The 19,747-nt window shown below is 39.2% G+C and overlaps 1 protein-coding gene across 1 annotated transcript in view; it reads right to left on the minus strand.

Moving 5' to 3' along the window:
* The window catches only part of TENM1 (teneurin transmembrane protein 1), a gene marked incomplete at its 3' end in the record, with an annotated part of 801,014 nt that overhangs the window by 555,710 nt on the left and 225,557 nt on the right, over nt 1–19,747 (minus strand). The window contains exon 3 of the mRNA XM_082865351.1: nt 16,134–16,407. Coding sequence (XP_082721477.1) covers nt 16,134–16,350 — 217 coding nt within the window. The 5' untranslated portion in view covers nt 16,351–16,407. The remainder of the gene's footprint in view (nt 1–16,133; nt 16,408–19,747) is intronic.

Genomic DNA, 19,747 nt, shown 5'->3' on the forward strand with positions numbered 1-19,747 from the left:
AAGACGCCACAGCTTCCCTGTTATGTACTGAAACAAATCCATGCCCCTTCACTTCACTTTTTAGGTTTAGCAACTGCTTTCTTCTATGTTTCGCCAACCTCCCTTTTTCATCAATCTTCAATAGTCTCTCTGCTTCAGCCATGTTATCTATCATGTTTGTCATTCAAATGATCTGACTTACCCTTGTCCGGCCTTTGTGTTAACCATATAATAAATGGGCCCTAAAGAGTTAAAAGGAAAAGAACAAAGCTTTTTTTCCCCAGTCTTCACAACCCCAGGGTATATATCCCCTTTGAGCCTGCCCTGTAGCTGAAGCAGTTCAAAAAGAGCAACCAAATTATACACCTAAAAAGAGGACAGTTGCTTTGTTTCCCAGGGCATAGTCATTTCTGTGACACTCAGCCAGGGAGCCAGTCTTTTCCTTCTGAAATCATGTAGATCCTCAAAGGAAAATACATAATTCCACTGAGTAAAGAGTTATTTAAGAAGAAAACACCAGAATTATTCTCCATACTGTGGTGTAGGTTTTAATCTAGATTGAGAAAGAAGCATTAAAGGGTTAAACAAAGTATTAAGCAAAGTGGGCTCAGGGATAGGCAGCTGAAATGGATGAGTGTGCAGAGATGAGATATTTTCAGACTGAGAGCAAAAGGCCATGTAGCCTCAGAAGCAGCAAGGCTGAAGAATTGGGAAACTGACCTAGCTATTCCTGGATAAAGAGTGTCCATCAACAAGAGAGATGGTCAAAGGTAAAACCACACTGTGTAATATGTCTATAATTAGTGGTAACTGCGTATTGTTTTATAAAGTTAGTTTAAGAATCTATATAGAGAATTACTTCCATGCAATTTAGCCCTACTAGGTGAACCTCCCATTTGATAATGACTTGGTATCTAGGAAGCGACGAATTGTGACTGACTGTGGCTACCTATACTCGTGGCTAAATGAAGAGCAAAGGGGAGTTTTACAGAAATGAGGACTTGCTGAAGGTTGCATGAAGGTACAACTTCTATAGTGCATCACTGTAAATATCCTTCCTCCAATTTTCCACCTGTTTGGTTCTCTTCCCTTCTCCACAGTCGGCATCCAAACTTACCTGTGCAATATACATTTTTGCACATATCAGCCTAACTTAAAATCATTTGTATGTAGGGGTGTGCTATATAAGTGTCTATATAAGGAAATATTGTCTCCCTTGTTGGAAACAAAATGCAGACAACCTGTGGATTTAGCACTGGGTAGAAAACTTCCTAGTTGATGATGAACATAATAAATCAAGGTGACTGAGTGCCAAGGGAAGGTGAAATTCAGGGGCTGAGTCTTCCACCCCCAACAGCTTCTCCTTGTAGCTTCTACTTTTAGTACTAGATCGTGGAAGATCTAAGTTGCATTAACTCAGGGGAGATGAAATTCCCTTAGCAGAGAATCTTAACCCATGGTCCATGGATGTAGAATGACTTCAAGCTTCCTGAAACCCTTGAAATACATGGCAGATACTGTGTGTGTGTGCATTTTTTTCTGCAAAGAAGATAGAGAGCTTTGACTAGACTCTCAAAGCATTTAGTAGTGTGCCCCCCTCTACCCCCTGCTGTGAAGAACCACTTCTCTGGGCATTGGGACGTGCTGAAGGATTTTCAGAAGAATGGTGTGATCTGATTTGTGTTTTTACAAAGATCACCGGTAACAATATGGAGGAGAGTCTGGAGTTCCCTTTTCATTAGAAGAAGAAACTTTAACACATAAAGTAAATACCCTATCTCCTTTAAATCTGTTACAGAGTGGCACCCCCCAAAATAAAGAATTTCCAACTTCAGTTTGGCACTCAATACTGTTTGGAAACCATTTTTTCAAATGAGAATATTGAAAGCATGGAGCACAGTGTGGACATCATGTACTAGGGCTGCACCTAATAATGTAGTGGAAACAACATCGGTCATGAATTTATTTTTTAGCTCTGCTATCTACTCAAGCTATGTACTTCTATAAAATAGGGGTCATGACGATTATCACTACATCACAGGGTTATGACAAGGACTAAATACAAGCAATATGTGAACCCACTCAGCAGACTACTTGACACATAGTGGTCAATAATATTTATTGTCATTAATATTCCCACATCTCCATCTTCCGTCCTGCATCACCTGAGCTGCAGATATGTATGTACACTCCATCTTGGCCAGGTCAAAAACCTCCCTCATTACTCATCTGAAGCTCCTGACGCACACTTTGAGTAGACAACCTTCCCCTCCTTTATCCAAGACTCGAACTTCAACACTTGCCACTCCGTTTTGGAATTTACTTCCTGTCTCAGAGGAAGCAATGAACCCTTTCAAAGCCTTTCCTTCCACCTGAGATTCCGAAACATTCTCCAATAGAGCCTTATTCCAGTCATTATATTCAGTTGTACTCACTCTTCAAATCCTTGGATTTGGCGTCTTTCTCTAAGATTATTGAAACTGTTTACTCTAAGGCAGTAGATCCTCATCTGAATGCACATTGGAATTCCTTGAGATATTTTTAATGCCTGGGTCCCACCACTGAAAATTCTGATTTAATTGGTCTGAAGAGCAGGGTTGGCACTGGGATTTGTAAAACTCCCTAGGTAATTTTAATGTCCAACCAAGGTAGAGAATCTCTGGTCTAAAGTCAGAAGTGACCTTTTTTTTTGTTTGTTTGTTTGTTTTTTGCGGTACGAGGGCCTCTCGCTGTTGTGGCCTCTCCCGTCGCGGAGCACAGGGCTCCGGACGCGCAGGCTCAGCGGCCATGGCTCACGGGCCCAGCCGCTTCGTGGCATGTGGGATCTTCCCGGACCGGGGCACGAACCCGTGTCCCCTGCATCGGCAGGCGGACTCTCAGCCACTGCGCCACCAGGGAAGCCCAGAAGTGACCTTTTAATTGCCTGTTTTATTGCTTTTTCTCAATTTTCATTCTATTTGTTGAAGTGTTTGACTATTTAGTCACATCTTCCCACTGGAAAGCCTCTTCCCTTAGCTTATGTGATACCCCTTCCCCTTGATTCTTCTCTGACATCTCAAGACCAACTCTTTTCTTCTGCTCACTCCTTTAAATTCAGATGTTTCTCAGGGTATTATACTTCGCTCTCTTTATTTCTGACTGTACATATTCTCACTGGATGATTTTTTTCTACTCTCACTACTTCAGGAACCATCTATTTCTAGATGATTACACACACACACACACAGTGACACCATTTCCTTGAACTTAAGATCTGAATTTGGAGCTATCTCTGCATACAGCAGTTGGATCTAATGTCAGACTGCCTGGGTTCCAATGCCAGTCCTATGACTTACTACCTCTGTAATATTGGGCAAGTTATTGAGCATCTCTGTGCCTCACTTTACTCATCTTTACAATGGGGATAATAATGATCCCAACCTCATAGCATATTGGGAAGATTAAATAACATAATGCATCTAAAGTGCCTTACTCAATGCCTAGTGCTTAATGAATGTTAGATATTTCACTTATAATCATCATTATCATTCCCCAAAGAGAGTACATGTTTCTAGCTTCTAGACTCTCATAGTACTTTACCTACACCACTATTGCAACATCAATCATATTGCAGCACTGTAGCTGGTTTATACCTGCCTTCCTAAACGTACTCTGAATTCTTTGAGGGCAAAGATTGCTTCTTATTCATCTATATCTTCAGAGAACTTGGCACAGATAAGCAGAACACAGATAGGAAATAGGTTTCATCTCTCTTGCCAACTCTAATTGACTGACAATGTTTGCATGGAATGCTGTGATGATAAGGATGTGAGGCCGCAGTTGGGCTCAACAAGAAAGAGCACAACTGTTTGATCAGGGATGTCTGCCATAGGACAGGTAGAGAGAGCAGTGGCACAAGTGCCATTGATATCCCATACCAGTTTTAGACGCTATAAAATAATTATTTATTGATTAAATTTTCATGAACAAATTATATTGGCTGAAAGACATGAGCAAATTGGAGTTGTTGCTAAATAACTTACTTTTCTCTTAGAGTTTAATTTTTTGGGCAGTCATTATAGATTTTTATGCTAGAAACTTGTGACAACTAGAAGCATAACATGCTTACAGCAGAAAATTCATCACAGGTGATCAAATGCTGTTGAAATTTTCATTTCATAGGCTTTGCTACATTATATTACACCTGCCATCTGTGACATTTACCACGTAAATACAGATTCTGAGGTTGAGTTCTTTCAAGATTTTTGTAGGAACTGTTATCCAAACTGTTTAGACATAAGCCAACAATAGTTTATACTACTGCTAAGTGCTTGAAATAAGAGTCAAGAAATGTGCTTTTCAAATCTGGGCTTCTGTCAACACCTTGAACCCACAATTGGCAATACTGTTTGAGCAGCTTCCGCTGTGGGATGAAGTGGCTTATTAGCCAGGGGCAATTAAGAGGAAAATAACAGTCACTTGTGCCCATTTATTTCAAGATGAACTGCATTCACCTAACAAAGTACCTGGAACAGTTGACACTAAATGAATGTTTGATGCATAAATGAGTAACTGAAAAAACGGATGGATGGATAGATGGATGACAGATAAGCTTTGCTCCCATGAAGTCTTGGTAAATACAGATTGGCAGTTTTAGTTTTTTTCCACCAGATGGCGATAATGTGAGATTTAGGTTTAGGTTGTAATACAGAAAGCAGAAAACAACCAACCAAACAAAAACCATATTAGGAGAAAGAGAAGCCACAAAACAGAGGTTAAGAAGGGAGAAATGAAATGTCTGTGTCAGCTTCAGTATCTCAGGAGTCTACGATCTTCTGGGATTTGTAATAGGTCCTCCCTATACCTTTTTTTATGCATGGGTGACTTTCATTCATAATTACTTTTCAGTAAAACGGCTATATTCAAAACTAATCTTACCTGTTATAAAAATTATAGGGCAATTCTCATAACTAAAATTATTATCCTTGATTTATATAACGATATTTTTTTCATTTGTTTTTTACTAATTTCTTAGTTAACGGATGCCTCCCTTGGAAGTGAGGCTGCTTGGGAAGAGTTGCTAGCCTGTGTGCCTCCAGGAAATGTACCCCTGCTATTAGACCTACCAAAAGTCATATAAAGTAAGCTTGCCTAAGCCTCATTCATCCTGTTAGCAAAGAATTGTGAATAATATTAGATTAGTGTCCATCTCTTAATTCGAAAGCTTTTGGAAAATAAGAAAACCAGTTTTAAAATCCAGCACTCTGTGTACATGGCGGAGGGGGGATTCTGCTTTCTTGGCAAATAAAGATAAGAATATGAAGATACTTTTAAATGGGATCAAGTATTTCCTCTTATTAATGTTTCCCCCCAACAAGCCCTGAATTGAATGACACAGTAACTTCCCTAAAAAGTGAAAAACAACAAACAGACTCAGGAATATTTCATTATAAATTACATAGCATATCATCTACCCTTTACTAAAGAAAATCAGAACAGAAAGCCTTTTTAAACCTCCTTGTAAACCCTTGGTCATCGGAACACAAAGAGGCTGACAAGTCTTTTAGGGAAGGAAATGAAGGGAAACTAACAATTACTGAGTCCCTAAAAACTTTCACACTTATGATCACAATTAATCCATATCACAACCTTATGATGTACATACGAGAGTCACAGACTTGATTTCCAAACCCAACTCTTACTACTTCTTAGCTGCAGAAACTGGAAAAGTATTTCTCTCCAAGCTTCAGTTACCTCATTGGTAAACTGGAGATAACATCTCATATCTCATAAGGCATGCAGGAGCAGTAAATTTAAGCATCTAGCAGAGTCCTGGAAAAGAGCAGGTACTATTCAAGTTTTTTTATTATTATTATTACTACTTTTATCATTGTGATTATGGTGTTGATGATGATAATGATGAAGTCAACTTTGCAGTGAACTTTACAGGCTCAGAGGGCTGAAGTAACTTGCTTTTAAGGCTGCACAGCTGCTGAGCTTAAAAGGCATCTAGCACAGTGTCTGGAACTATAGCAGGTGCCCAATCAACACTATGTTATCTTTCTTCCTTCCTATCTTAAAACTCAATGATTTTCTAAGAATTTTACTCCTTAAAAATAATGTCAGGCTCACCTTTAGCTAGGTCGATGCAAGAGGCTACCATGTATTTGTGAAAATCAACAACATTTTCTTTTACACATAGGTAGCAATATATGGACTAGAACAACAAAGAGGATTCCAGACTTCACAAAAAAGATGATCACGGGGCCCACAATTTTGCCTAATGTAGGTTAATTCATTTCTCTCCCAAAGAGGTACATATTTCCCTTCCTAGGCGTCTGTAAAGATCATGAAGTCAGTAGCAAGAAGACCCCAAGTTTCTAGACCTTCACCTCCTGGATATTTATACTTTACATAAGTCAATATAGCAAAGGATGGTGCTAGTTAAAATTTTAAATAGGTTGAAAACATGTTTATTTCAGTTCATGGATGATAGAATCAGGTTTTTGCCCTTGACTTTTTTCAGGTCTCACTCTACACATTCTACCTGGGTAATCTCATCCATCCCCAGGCATCTCCTACTATAAAAAACCTGTGAATTCAAATCTACTTATATCAACAGTCCAGATCGTTCCTGAACTCTAGGCACACATTAACAACTGCTTGACAGGAAAATCTACCAGGATGTCACCCAAGCAACTTAAACTTAACATGTTCAGAAAGAAACTCATTCTCTTCCCTTCCAAACCCACTCGTATTTTACTTCTCTTGGTAAATGGATCACCATCCTCCCAGTTTTCCAACCTTGAAATTTAGAGTCATCCTTGACTCTGTTATCTCTTTCAACCTCGACAAGTAATCAATTACTAAGTCTTATCAATTCTACCACACTAATACCTCTTGAATATGTTTCTTCACCTCTACTGATACAGCCAGAGCTTAGACATTCATCACCATTCTTAGCCTGGGCTATTTCAGTTCCTTCAGAGATTGTCTCCCTGCACCCAATTTTCCCCAATTGCAATCAATCGTCTATACTGCTGCTTAAACAACTACAATTAGCTTCTACAATTATCATCCTAAAAATTATAATTCATCGTGAAATTCTCTATCACTTAAAAGCTTTTTGTAAAAAAAAAGTTTAAAGAAAAAAAGGAACTCCTAAATTGGGCATACAAGACTTTTTGTCATCTGGCGCCAATGCACCTCACTCTTTTTATATTGAAATTTTCATCATGCTAGGCCTTTTCACAGTTTTATGCTTTTGCACCTGCTAATCTACCCTCTTGAAATGTCCTTTTCCTAGTAAACTCTTATTCAAATGTCAAGACCTTGATCAAATATCACCTTTCTATGGACCCTGACTCACCCATGTACTTCCATAGCACTTTATCTGTAAAAGTACTTACTACATTTAATTGTAATGATTTGTTGGATGTCTATTTTCTCCACCACATTATGAGTTTCCTACAAGCAGAAGCTATCATGGTCATCTCCATCCCCATCATCTGACTGGAGGCCTAACACACAGCAAGTGCTAAATAAAAACTTAATGAGTAGAGACCACTTGAAGATGGCAGAGGAGTAAGAAGTGGAGATCACCTTCCTCCCCACATATACATCTACATGTGGAACATCTCCTACAGAACACCTACTGAACGCTGGCAGAAGACCGCAGAGCTCCCAAAAGGCAAGAAACTCCCCACGTACCTGGGTAGGGCAAAAGAAAAAAGAAAAATCAGAGACAAAAGAATAGGGACAGGACCTGCACCAGTGGGAGGGAGCTGTGAAGGAGGAAAGGTTTCCACACACTAGGAAGCCCCTTCGTGGGCGGAGACTGTGGGTGGCGAAGGGGGGAAGCTTCGGAGCCATGGAGGAGAGCGCAGCAACAGGGGAGCGGAGGGCAAAGCGGAGAGATTCCCGCACAGAGGATCAGGGCCGACCAGCACTCACCAGCCCGAGAGGCTTGTCTGCTCACCCGCTGGCGTGGGCGGGGCTGGCAGTTCAGGCTTGGGCTTCGGTCGGAGCGCAGGGAGAGGACTGGGGTTGCCTGCGTGAACACAGTCTGCAGGGGGTTAGTGCGCCACGGCTAGCCGGGAGGGAGTCCGGGAAAAAGTCTGGAGCTGCCGAAGAGACAAGAGACTTTCTCTTGCCTCTTTGTTTCCTGGTGCGCGAGGAGAGGGGATTAAGAGCGCCGCTTAAAGGAGCTCCAGAGACAGGCGCGAGCCGCGGCTATCAGCGCAGACCCCAGAGACGGGCATGAGACGCTAAGGCTGCTGCTGCCGCCACCAAGAAGCCTGTGTGCGAGCACAGGTCACTCTCCACACCTCCCCTCCCGGGAGCCTGTGCAGCCCGCCACTGCCAGGGTCCCGGGATCCAGGGACAACTTCCCCGGGAGAACACACGGCGCGCCTCAGGCTATTGCAAAGTCACACTGGCCTGTGCCGCCGCAGGCTCGCCACGCATTCCATACCCCTCCCTCCCCCGGTCTGAGTGAGCCAGAACCCCCGAATCAGCCGCTCCTTTAACCCCCTCCTGGCTGGGCGAAGAACAGACCCCAGAGGGTGACCTACACGCAGAGGCGGGTCCAAATCCAAAGCTGAATCCCAGGAGCTGTGCGAACAAAGAAGAGAAAGGGAAATCTCTTCCAGCAGCCTCAGAAGCAGCGGATTAAATCCCCACAATCAACTTGAGGTACCCTGCATCTGTGGAATACCTGAATAGACAACAAATCATCCCAAAATTGAGGTGGTGGATTTTTGGAGCAACTGTAGACTTGGGGTTAGCTGTATCCGACTGACTAGTTTCTGACTTTTTTGTCTATCTTAGTATAGTTTTTAGCGCCTGTTATCATTGGTGGATTTGATTATTCGTTTGGTTGCTCTCTTCCCTTTTTTATTACTTTTTAAACTTTTTTGAAATTTTAATAATTTTTAAAATTTTAATTATTTTATTTTACTTATTTTTCTTTCTTTTTTTTTTCTTCCTTTTCTTCTGAGCCATGTGGCTGACAGGGTCTTGGTGCTCCAGCCAGGCCTGAGACTCTGAGGTGGGAGAGCTGATTTCAGGACAATGGACCACGAGAGACCTCCTGGCCTCATGTAATATCAAGCAGCGAGAGCTCTCCCAGAGATCTCTGTCTCAACATTAAGACCCAGCTCCACTCAGCGACCAAAAAGAGCCAGTGCTGGACACCCTATGCCAAACAACTAGCAAGACAGGAACACAACCCCACCCATTAGCAGAGAGGCTGCCTAAAATCATAATAAGGTCACAGACACCCCCAAAACACAACAGCAGATGCGGTCCTGCCCACCAGCAAGACAAGATTCAAGCCTCATCCAGCAGAACACAGGCACTACGAGTCCCCTCCACCAGGAAGCCTACACGACCCACTGAACCAACCATAGCCACTGGGGACAGACACCAAAAACAACGGGAACTACGAACCTGCAGTCTGTGAAAAGGAGACCCCAAACACAGTGAGATAAGCAAAATGAGAAGACAGAGAAATACACAGCAGATGAAGGAGCAAGGTAAAAACCCACCAGACCTAACAAATGAAGAGGAAACAGGCAGTCTACCTAAAAAAGAATTCAGAGTAATGATAGTAAAGATATACAAAATATTGGAAATAGAATGGAGAAAATACAAGAAACATTTAACAAGGACCTAGAAGAACTAAAGAGCAAACAAACAATGATGAACAACACAAAAAACGAAATTAAAAATTCTCTAGATGGGATCAATAGCAGAATAACTGAGGCAGAAGAACGGATAAGTGACCTGGAAGATAAAATAGTGGAAGTAACTACCACAGAGCAGAATAAAGAAAAAAGAATGAAAAGAATTGAGGACTGTCTCAGAGACCTCTGGGACAACATAAAACGCACAAATATTCGAATTGTAGGGGTCCCAGAAGAAGAAGAGGAAAGAAAGGGACTGAGAAAATACTGGAAGAGATTATAGTTGAAAACTTCCCTAATATGGGAAAGGAAATAGTCAATCAAGTCCAGGAAGTGCAGAGAGTCCCATATAGGATAAATCCAAGGAGAAACATGCCAAGACAAATATTAATCAAACTATCAAAAATTAAACACACAAAAAAAATATTGAAAGCAGCAAGGGAAAAACAACAAATGACATACAAGGGAATCCCCATAGGGTTAAGAGCTGATCTTTCAGCAGAAACTCTGCAAGCCAGAAGGGAGTGGCAGGATATATTTAAAGTGATGAAAGGGAAAAACCTACAACTAAGATTACTCTACCCATCAAGGATCTCATTCAGATTTGACAGAGAAATTAAAACCTTTACAGACAAGCAAAAGCTAAGAGAGTTCAGCACCACCAAACCACCCATATAGCAAATGCTAAACAAACTTCTCTAGGCAGGAAACACAAGAGAAGGAAAAGACCTACAATAACAAAACCAAAACAATTAAGACAATGGTAATAGGAACATACATGTCGATAACTACCTTAAATGTAAATGGATTAAATGCTCCAACCAAAAGACATAAACTGGCTGAATGGATACAGAAACAACACCCATATATATGCTGTCTATAAGAGACTCACTTCAGACCTAGGGACACATACAGACTGAAAGTGAGGGGATGGAAAAAGATATTCCATGCAAATGGAAATCAAAAGAAAGCTGGAGTAGCAATTCTCATACCAGACAAAATAGACTTTAAAATAAAGACTATTACAAGAGACAAAGAAGGACACTACATAATGATCAAGAGACCAATCCAAGAAGAAGATATAACAACTGTAAATACTGATGCACCCAACATAGGAGCACCTCAATACATAAGGCAAATGCTAACAGCCATAAAAGGGGAAATCGATAGTAACACAATCATAGTAGGGGATTTCACACTCCACTTTCACCAATGGACACATCATCCAAAATGAAAATAAATAAGGAAACACAAGCTTAAAATGATACATTAAACAAAATGGACGTAATTGAGATTTATAGGACATTCCATCCACAAACAACAGAATACACATTCTTCTCAAGTGCTCATGGAACATTCTCCAGGATAGATCATATCTTGGGTCACAAATCAAGCTTTGGTAAATTTAAAAACATCGAAATCATATCAAGTATCTTTTCCAACCACAAGGTCATGAGACTAGATGTCAATTACAGGAAAAAAACTGGAAAAAATAAAAACACATGGAGGCTAAACAATATGCTACTAAATAACCAAAAGATCACTGAAGAAATCAAAGAGGAAATCAAAAAATACCTAGAAACAAATGACAGTGAAAACACGATGACCCAAAACCTATGGGATGCAGCAATAGCACTTCTAAGAGGGAACTTTATCACAATACAATTCTACCTTAAGAAACAGGAAACATCTCAAATGAACAACCTAAGCTTGTACCTAAAGCAATTAGAGAAAGAAGAACAAAAAAACCCCAAAGGTCACAGAAGGAAATAAATCATAAAGATCCGATCAGAAATAAATAAAAAAGAAATGAAGGAAACAACAGCAAAGATCAAAAAAACTAAAAGCTGTTTCTTTGAGAATACGATAAACCACTAGCCAGACTCATCAAGAAAAAAAGGGAGAAGACTCAAATCAATAGAATTAGAAATGAAAAAAGAGAAGTAACAACTGACACTGCAGAAATAAAAAGGATCATGAGGGATAAGTACAAGCAACTATATGCCAATATAATGGACAACCTGGAAGAAATGGACAAATTCTTAGAAAAGTACAGCCTTCCAAGACTGGACCAAGAAGAAATAGAAAATATAAACAGACCAATCACAAGCACTGAAATTGAAACTGTGATTAAAAATCTTCCAACAAACAAAAGCCCAGGACCAGATGGCTTCACAGGCGAATTCTATCAAACATTTAGAGAAGAGCTAACACCTATCCTTCTCAAACTCTTCCAAAATACAGCAGAGGGAGGAATACTCCCAAACTCATTCTACGAGGCCACCAACACCATGATACCAAAACCAGACAAAGATGTCACCAAAAAAGAAAACTAGAGGCAAATATCACTGATGAACATAGATGCAAAAATCCTCAACAAGGAGCCTGTGCTCCACAACGGGAGAGGGCACAACAGTGAGAGGCCCGCGTACCCCAAAAAAAAAAAAAAAAAATCTTCAACAAAATGCTAGCAAACAGAATCCACCAGCACATTAAAAGGATCATGCACCATGATCAAGTGCGGTTTATCCCAGGAATGCAAGGATTCTTCAATATATGCAAATCAATCAAAGTGATATACCATATTAACAAACTGAAGAATAAAAACCATATACTAATCCCAATAGATGCAGAAAAAGCTTTTGACAAAATTCAACTCCCAAATATGATAAAAACCCTCCAGAAAGTAGGCATATAGGGAACACACCTCAACATAATAAAGGCCATATATGACAAAGCCACAGCCAATATCGTTCTCAGTGGTGAAAAACTGAAACCATTTACTCTAAGATCAGGAACAAGACAAGGTTGCCTGCCCACTCTCACCACAATTATTCAACATAGTTTTGGAAGTTTTAGCCACAGCAACCAGAGAAGAAAAAGAAATAAAAGGAATCCAAATAAGAAGTACAACTGCCACTGCTTGCAGATGAAAGATACTATACATAGAGAATCCTAAAGCTGCCACCAGAAAACTACTAGAGCTAATCAATGAATTTGGTAAAGTCACAGGATACAAAATTAATGCACAGAAATTTCTTGCATTCCTATACACTAATGATGAAAAATCTGAGAGAGAAATTAAGGAAACACTCCCATTTTCCACTGCAACGAAAAGAATAAAATACCTAGGATAAACCTACCTAAGGAGACAAAAGACCTGTATGCAGAAAACTATAAGACACTGATGAAAGAAATTAAAGATGATACAAACACATGGAGAGATATACCATGTTCTTGGATTGGAAGAATCAACATTGTGAAAATGACTATACTACCCAAAGCAATCTACAGATTCAGTGCAATCCCTATCAAACTACCAATGGCATTTTTCACAGAACCAGAAGAAAAAAATTTTACAATTTGTATGGAAGCACCAAAGACCCTTGAGAAAGAAAAACGGAGCTGGAGGAATCAGGCTCCTTGACTTCAGACTATACTACAAAGCTCCAGTAATCAAGACAGTATGGTACTGGCACAAAAACAGAAATATAGATCAATGGAACAAGGTAGAAAGCCCAGAGATAAACCCATGTACTTATGGTTACCTTATCTTTGATAAAGGAGGCAAGAATATAAAATGTAGAAAAGACAGCCTCTTCAATATGTGGTGCTGGGAAAAACTGGACAGCTACATGTAAAAGAATGAAATTAGAACACTTCCTAACACCATACACAAAAATAAACTGAAAATGGATTAAAGACCTAAATGTAAGGCCATATACTATAAAACTCTTAGAGGAAAACATAAGCGGAACACTCTATGACATAAATCACAGCAAGATTCTTTTTGACCCACCTCCTAGAGAAATGGAAATAAAAACAAAAATAAACAAATAGGACCGAATGAAACTTAAAAGCTTTTGCACAGCAAAGGAAAATATAAACAAGATGAAAAGACAACCCTCAGAATGGAAGAAAATATTTGCAAATGAAGCAACTGATAAAGGATTAATCTCCAAAATTTACAAACAGCTCATACAGCTCAATATCAAAAAAACAAACAACCCAATCCAAAAATGGGCAAAAGACCTAAATAGACATTTCTCCAAAGAAGATATACAGATAGCCAACAGACACATGAAAGGATGCTCAACATCATTAATCATTAGAGAAATGCAAATCAAAACTACAATGAGGCATCACCTCACACCGGTCAGAATGGCCGTCATCAAAAAGTGTACAAACAATAAATGCTGGTCGGGGTGTGGAGAAAAGGGTACCCTCTTGCACTATTTGTGGGAATGTAAATTGATACAGCTACTATGGAGAACAGTGTGGAGGTTCCTTAAAAATCTAAAAATAGAACTACCATATGACCCAGCAATCCCACTACTGGGCATATACCCTGAGAAAACCATAATTCAAAAAGAGTCATGTATCACAATGTTCATTGCAGCCTTATTTACAATAGCCAGGTCGTGGAAGCAACCTAAGTGTCCATCGACAGATGAATGGATAAAGAAGATGTGGCACATATATACAATGGAATATTACTCAACCATAAAAAGAAACGAAATTGAGTTATCTGTAGTGAGATGGATGGACCTAGAGTCTGTCATTCAGAGTGAAGTAGGTCAGAGAGAGAAAAACAAATACCGTATTCTAACACATATATATGGATCTAAAAGAAAATAATGGTTCTGAAGAACTTAGGGGCAGGACAGGAATGAAGATGGAGATGTAGAGAATGGAGTTGAGGACACGGGGATGCGGAAGGATAAGCTGGGACAAAGTGAGCGTGTGGCATGGACATATATACACTACCAAATGTAAAATAGATAGCTAGTGGGAAGCAGCTGCATAGCACAGGGAGATCAGCTCGGTGCTTTGTGTCCACCTAGACGGGTGGGATGGGGATGGTGGGAGGGAGACACAAGAGGGAGGAGAAATGGGGATATATGTATACATATAGCTGATTCACTGTGTTATACCGCAGCAACTAACACAACATTGTAAAGCAATTATACTCCAATAAAGATGTTAAAAAATAAACTTATTGAATAATAATAGGTTATTAAAAGGAAATTAGGGTGACATCTTTAAAGACAAACTTCTCTTGTCTCAAAATTCATTTTGATCACAATGCAGAGAGACAAAATCCGAGGCTGGCTAGCTCTTTATATTGACTTAATATAAAATTGCTTATACTTTTAGAACAAACTGTCACCAGAAATACATTCTTATTTAAATTCACAACATTATTAGGTCAGGCACTCTACACTCCAATTCCATAAGCCACAAGTCACAACTGTAAGTTCATATTCTGTAAAGACAAACTTAATAGAAAAATATTTTAATGGTAACTACACATTTCTTAAAGTATAATAGAACACCCCCCCAAAAAATTCCCATAAGACATTTTCCAATTTCCAGTTACGCAGAAGAATAAAATTACTCATAACAAAGTTTCAGTCTTTAGCTGAATAAATAGGGAAGATTAAAATGAATTACTTGAAAAGACAGGTATAAGACCTTTAGCAAGTATGTTAAGAGCTAAAAAATGAGTAACATAGTTAATATAAACATTTAGGGTATATCTAAATGTTGGTATGAACATCTTAAATCTTTGGCTCCATTTAAAGTTTTTCTAACATAAGGTTCCAATACTAATTAGAATACAGCAATTTTCATTTGTAATAACCACACTTTACATGATCTTTGGTGATCCCAGAGAATTTGCCTTTCTAACAAGTCTGTGGGTGATGCTGTTCCTGCTGGTCCAGGGTCCATGCTTTGAGAACCACTGATCTAGATAATAAAATTATTATTTTTTTTAATCTCAACACAGACTTATTCTTTTTTAAAAAAAGTAACCTGTGCCAATGTCAGTATCATTTTTTTCCTGTGTAGTTAAAATAGTCTAATACCGCGTATCTATCAATTGAAAAGAAATAAGGAAATAATATTTCTATCTACCTGTTTTCTATTTATTAGAAACTGTCTTGTCAATCCATAATTGAAAAACCAAGGCTGTCCAAAGGATATGCCCCACATTACGGCTGTGGTAGGAAGGGTTCCAACCAATTCTTACCTTCCCTTAGGACTGTGTTGCACAAGGTTTCAGCATTCTGTGGACAAACTTTCTGGACCTTTGCTTGGTAGTCCCCACTAACCTTTTTAAAGCTCTTTTAGATGCCAAATATTTATTTGAGACTTTTGTCCCATATAGGCAATGGCTTGAAAAGCACTTAGCTGTTTACTTTTCATCTTACTATAAATTATTTATCCTTCAGTCTGTAAATGGCTATTTGTAGGATTAGACAAATTTTGAATGCTCTGATAAGAGGATTGTTGCATCCAAATTCATGCACAATCCGACAACCTCAGCTGGATTGGCATATGAAACAGATTCACTAAGCATATGTAAGTAGTGCAAATTATTAACCAGTTAACATCAGCAAATTTGTTTTTGAAACTTATGTTTATGCATACAAGAATTCCCTAATGAGAAATAATATTAGCTATAAAAATCCAATAAAAACATACCTTGAGTAGATTTCTCTACTTCTTTCCTCTTCCTACTCTGGCTATTGTAATTCATCCTCAGCTCTTGGTTATACTCATGCAGAGTTTCTCTGGAGTTGTATGACTGTCTTGGTTTTCTTCCATCTTCACTCTCATCGGAAGAACTAGTATAAGCTAGGTCCATTTCATGCTTGACTTTTGACAGAGGCTGATAGGGTTTGCAGTCTGTTTGCTCCATCTCTGATTAAGCAAGCTCAGTTTCATGAAAAAAGGAACTCCTTTAATGTAAGCAGTCCTGAAAGAAAGAGGGAAAAACACAAGCCATCTTAGATTTGTCCTTTTGCGAGAAAATGCATCTGGCCGATTCACAATTGGTCCTGATAATACTGTCAAAGGAGGGGAGCAAAAGACAAACTAGATGACATGAAGCTAGCCGGAGGCAATAATAACACTGTGTTACACGCATACCTTGTCAAGCAGTTAGGATTAAGCTGGAGGTAGCAGTATTAGAAAATACTCAAGGTGAAAGAGAGTCTTCAAAAATATTTGTATTGGAAGGCAAATAAAGGACAGTGTTTTTCTATGGTGTGTGCATGTGTTTAATGTTAAAGTCTGTGGTCAGATTAAAAAAACATTATAAGATTTGAAAGTGGCCAGAAGTACAAATATTAACCCAGCACATCCTACATCTGAAATGAAAACTGGTAAGAGAACTACATTCAGAAAAAAACACATACTTGCCTCTGGTTTAATACTGCATTTAAGAAAGGGGCTCTGAGGAAGAGAATGATTCTGAGTTAGAGAGGCTCATGAAATAAAGTGTCCTTAAGGGGGACTGAGCTCTATGTGTTCATACAGTGGCTTCTGCGCCTCAGGCTTGCAGAGCATTTTTAATGAGTTAGGTGGTGGTAAATTTTTGTTCTTCATAGTACCGAGAGGATATAAACAACACTTCTGGTGAGTATACTGGTGTAGAACAGCAGGATCTAAATTGGGTTTAGAAATAGAGATTTAACACTTCATGATAAATCACTGCAAGAACCCCCCTTCCCCACAGAATGCTGAGCTAGGAGCCACCAAGGCTCTTAAGACCCATAGAGGCATTATCCACCTTACTTAGCACAGAGTGGTTTGAGAAGATCAAATGCCACCTGAGCTGTCAAAGTCTTCTGAAAAGTTTAAAGTCCTGTCAAAATGTTCATTTTCATTCTCATTTTCATCCACTGTTGTAACTCTGCAACTTGGTCCTTTCATACAATGTTAAAGAAACCTAGCTTGAAACCAAATAATGCCATGATTTTATTTTGCAGTGAAAATGACTCCCTTATTTTTCTTCAGCTCTTCACCATATGCATTGTCAAAGAAATCTTCAGGCATCTAAGTAGTGGCTCCTTTATCATGTACAGTATCTCACTTTTTGGAATTTCTATTGCATGTACAGCAAAAAGAACACTGAAATCACTCAATAAAGCTTATCGATTGACTGATATGCATTCAATGGTACATAAAGCTTCGTAGTATGAGCAACGTTTCACCAGTTGAAGCCTTAGTTCCCTAACCAGGTCCTTGAAGGCAGACTCTGAGTCTTATTCCTCTTTATGTCCCCCATACCACTTAGCACTACTCTAGGCACATACATAGTAAAAACTATTTAACTCCTGAATCTACAAATTCCATTAAGTGGCCCACGGAGACACCTAGCTTGGTTGAATTGACAGCAGAGTTGAGCATCCTTGGAGAGAAAGCAGATAAAGTATTATAAATGAATATATACTGATGATTCAACAATAATCTAAGCTCATGCCATCTGATGGCTTCACATACTGACTATACACTCACAGTCCCCCAATCTGTAGCTCCAGCATAGGTCCCTCCCCTGAGCCATAGACTTGAATATCCAACTGCTTACTCAATGTCTCTACTTGGATATCTAAAAGGTATCTCAAACTTACTATGTTCAAAACTGCTTCCCTTCCCAAAACTGCTCCTTTCATAGTCTTCTCCACCTTGGTAAATGGCAACTTCATTCTTCTGTTTGCTGAGGCCACACTACTTGAAGTCATCCTTGATTCCTGTCTTTCACATCCCACATGCAATCCATCAGTTCATCCTGTAGGTGTTACCTTTGAAATATATCCAGAATCCAACAACGTGTCTCCACTTCCCTACTACCACACCAGGATTATTGCAATAGCCTCCTAATTGATCCGCTGCTACACCATCAGTCCCTTATAGCAAGTTCCCCACACTCCAGCCAGAATGAAGCTTTTAAATCTAAGTCATATCATGTCTCTTCTTGGCTCAAAAGTAGCAATGGCACCCTATTTCCTTTAAAATAAAAGCTGAAATCCTTACAATGACCTAGGTGGACCCCTACAGTGTCCACCTCTCCCTCCCCTAACGTCTCCAAACTCATCCTCTGATATTTCCCCCATCTCACGCACTCTAGATGTACTATCCTTCTTGCTGTTTCCAAAAATACCAGGCACGATTCCACCTCAGGGCCTTTGCAACCTCTCATTGTAAACCACTGAAAAGTGTCATTTCTCATCCTCCTTCCTGTCTTTCATAGCACTTGTCACTAAATGATATACTGTATATTTTGTTTATTGTCTGCCACCTGTCTCTCCCCTCTGAAATGCAACCTCTATGAAGGTAGATATTTTTATCTGTTCTATTCATTCCTATATCCCCAAAATGAGCACAGTGCCTTGCATATAGTAGACCTTTGCTCAATACCTGTTAAGTGAAATGAATAAACCATTGCCAAGACTCACAAGAGGGGCCAGAGAGAATATAGAAATGAATAGGCCATAGTCTCTGCCCCCAAGGAACTCACAGTTGTTATGTAATGTAAGTGATAAATAAACAACTCTACTACAAAGCATAATGAAATGACTCAAAAACAAAGACAAAGTAATGTTTGAGCACCAAAGATGAAGATATTGGGAAAGGACTGCTTATTTGTTCATCACCAACACCATCACCACAACCACTGAAATTCCATTGAGCATCTAAAGCCAATTTTAATCTCTCTCTTCTTAGGTTCCCATAGCATATTCTTCAGAAAGTAAACAGTTGCCTGGATTTTAGACCTTGACTTAGCTACAAACAGTGCAAAGTGAGAAATGTACCAATAGCAGACTTCCCGAGATGCATTGTTGCAGCTGAAGATTGGACTTTCACCCAGAAAAGGAGGCATCAATAAAATTCACGTCACTTCATTTTAACCAACACATACAGTTCTTTGTTCATTAAAGACTGAAAGTTTACTGAGCAGGGCTGGAGAGCTATTTTCCACATAAGGTCATTGATAATGCAAAAATATCAATCAAGGACCTTATAATTAAAAAAACCAATAACATGCTTGATAAAATGTTATAATAAGGAGATAAATAGATATTACTTTATTTTCTAAAGCACACTTCCGATCTCTCACTTGCTCTTTCAGTAAAATCTTTGGTTCACTCTGCTTGGGATTAACATAGCAGAGGTATGGCCAAAATAATGCTCCCTCTTAAGCCTCAGCTGGTTATAAATTTATACCACTCGAACCTAACAAGTTAAATTTAAAAATGAAAAACATCTCACTTCTAATGCCTAACGTTGTGTTTTGGTTACTATGATTTATCATG

Source organism: Leucopleurus acutus (genome assembly GCF_964270905.1).
Source record: "Leucopleurus acutus genome assembly, chromosome: X".
NCBI classification, from domain to species: domain Eukaryota; kingdom Metazoa; phylum Chordata; class Mammalia; order Artiodactyla; family Delphinidae; genus Leucopleurus; species Leucopleurus acutus.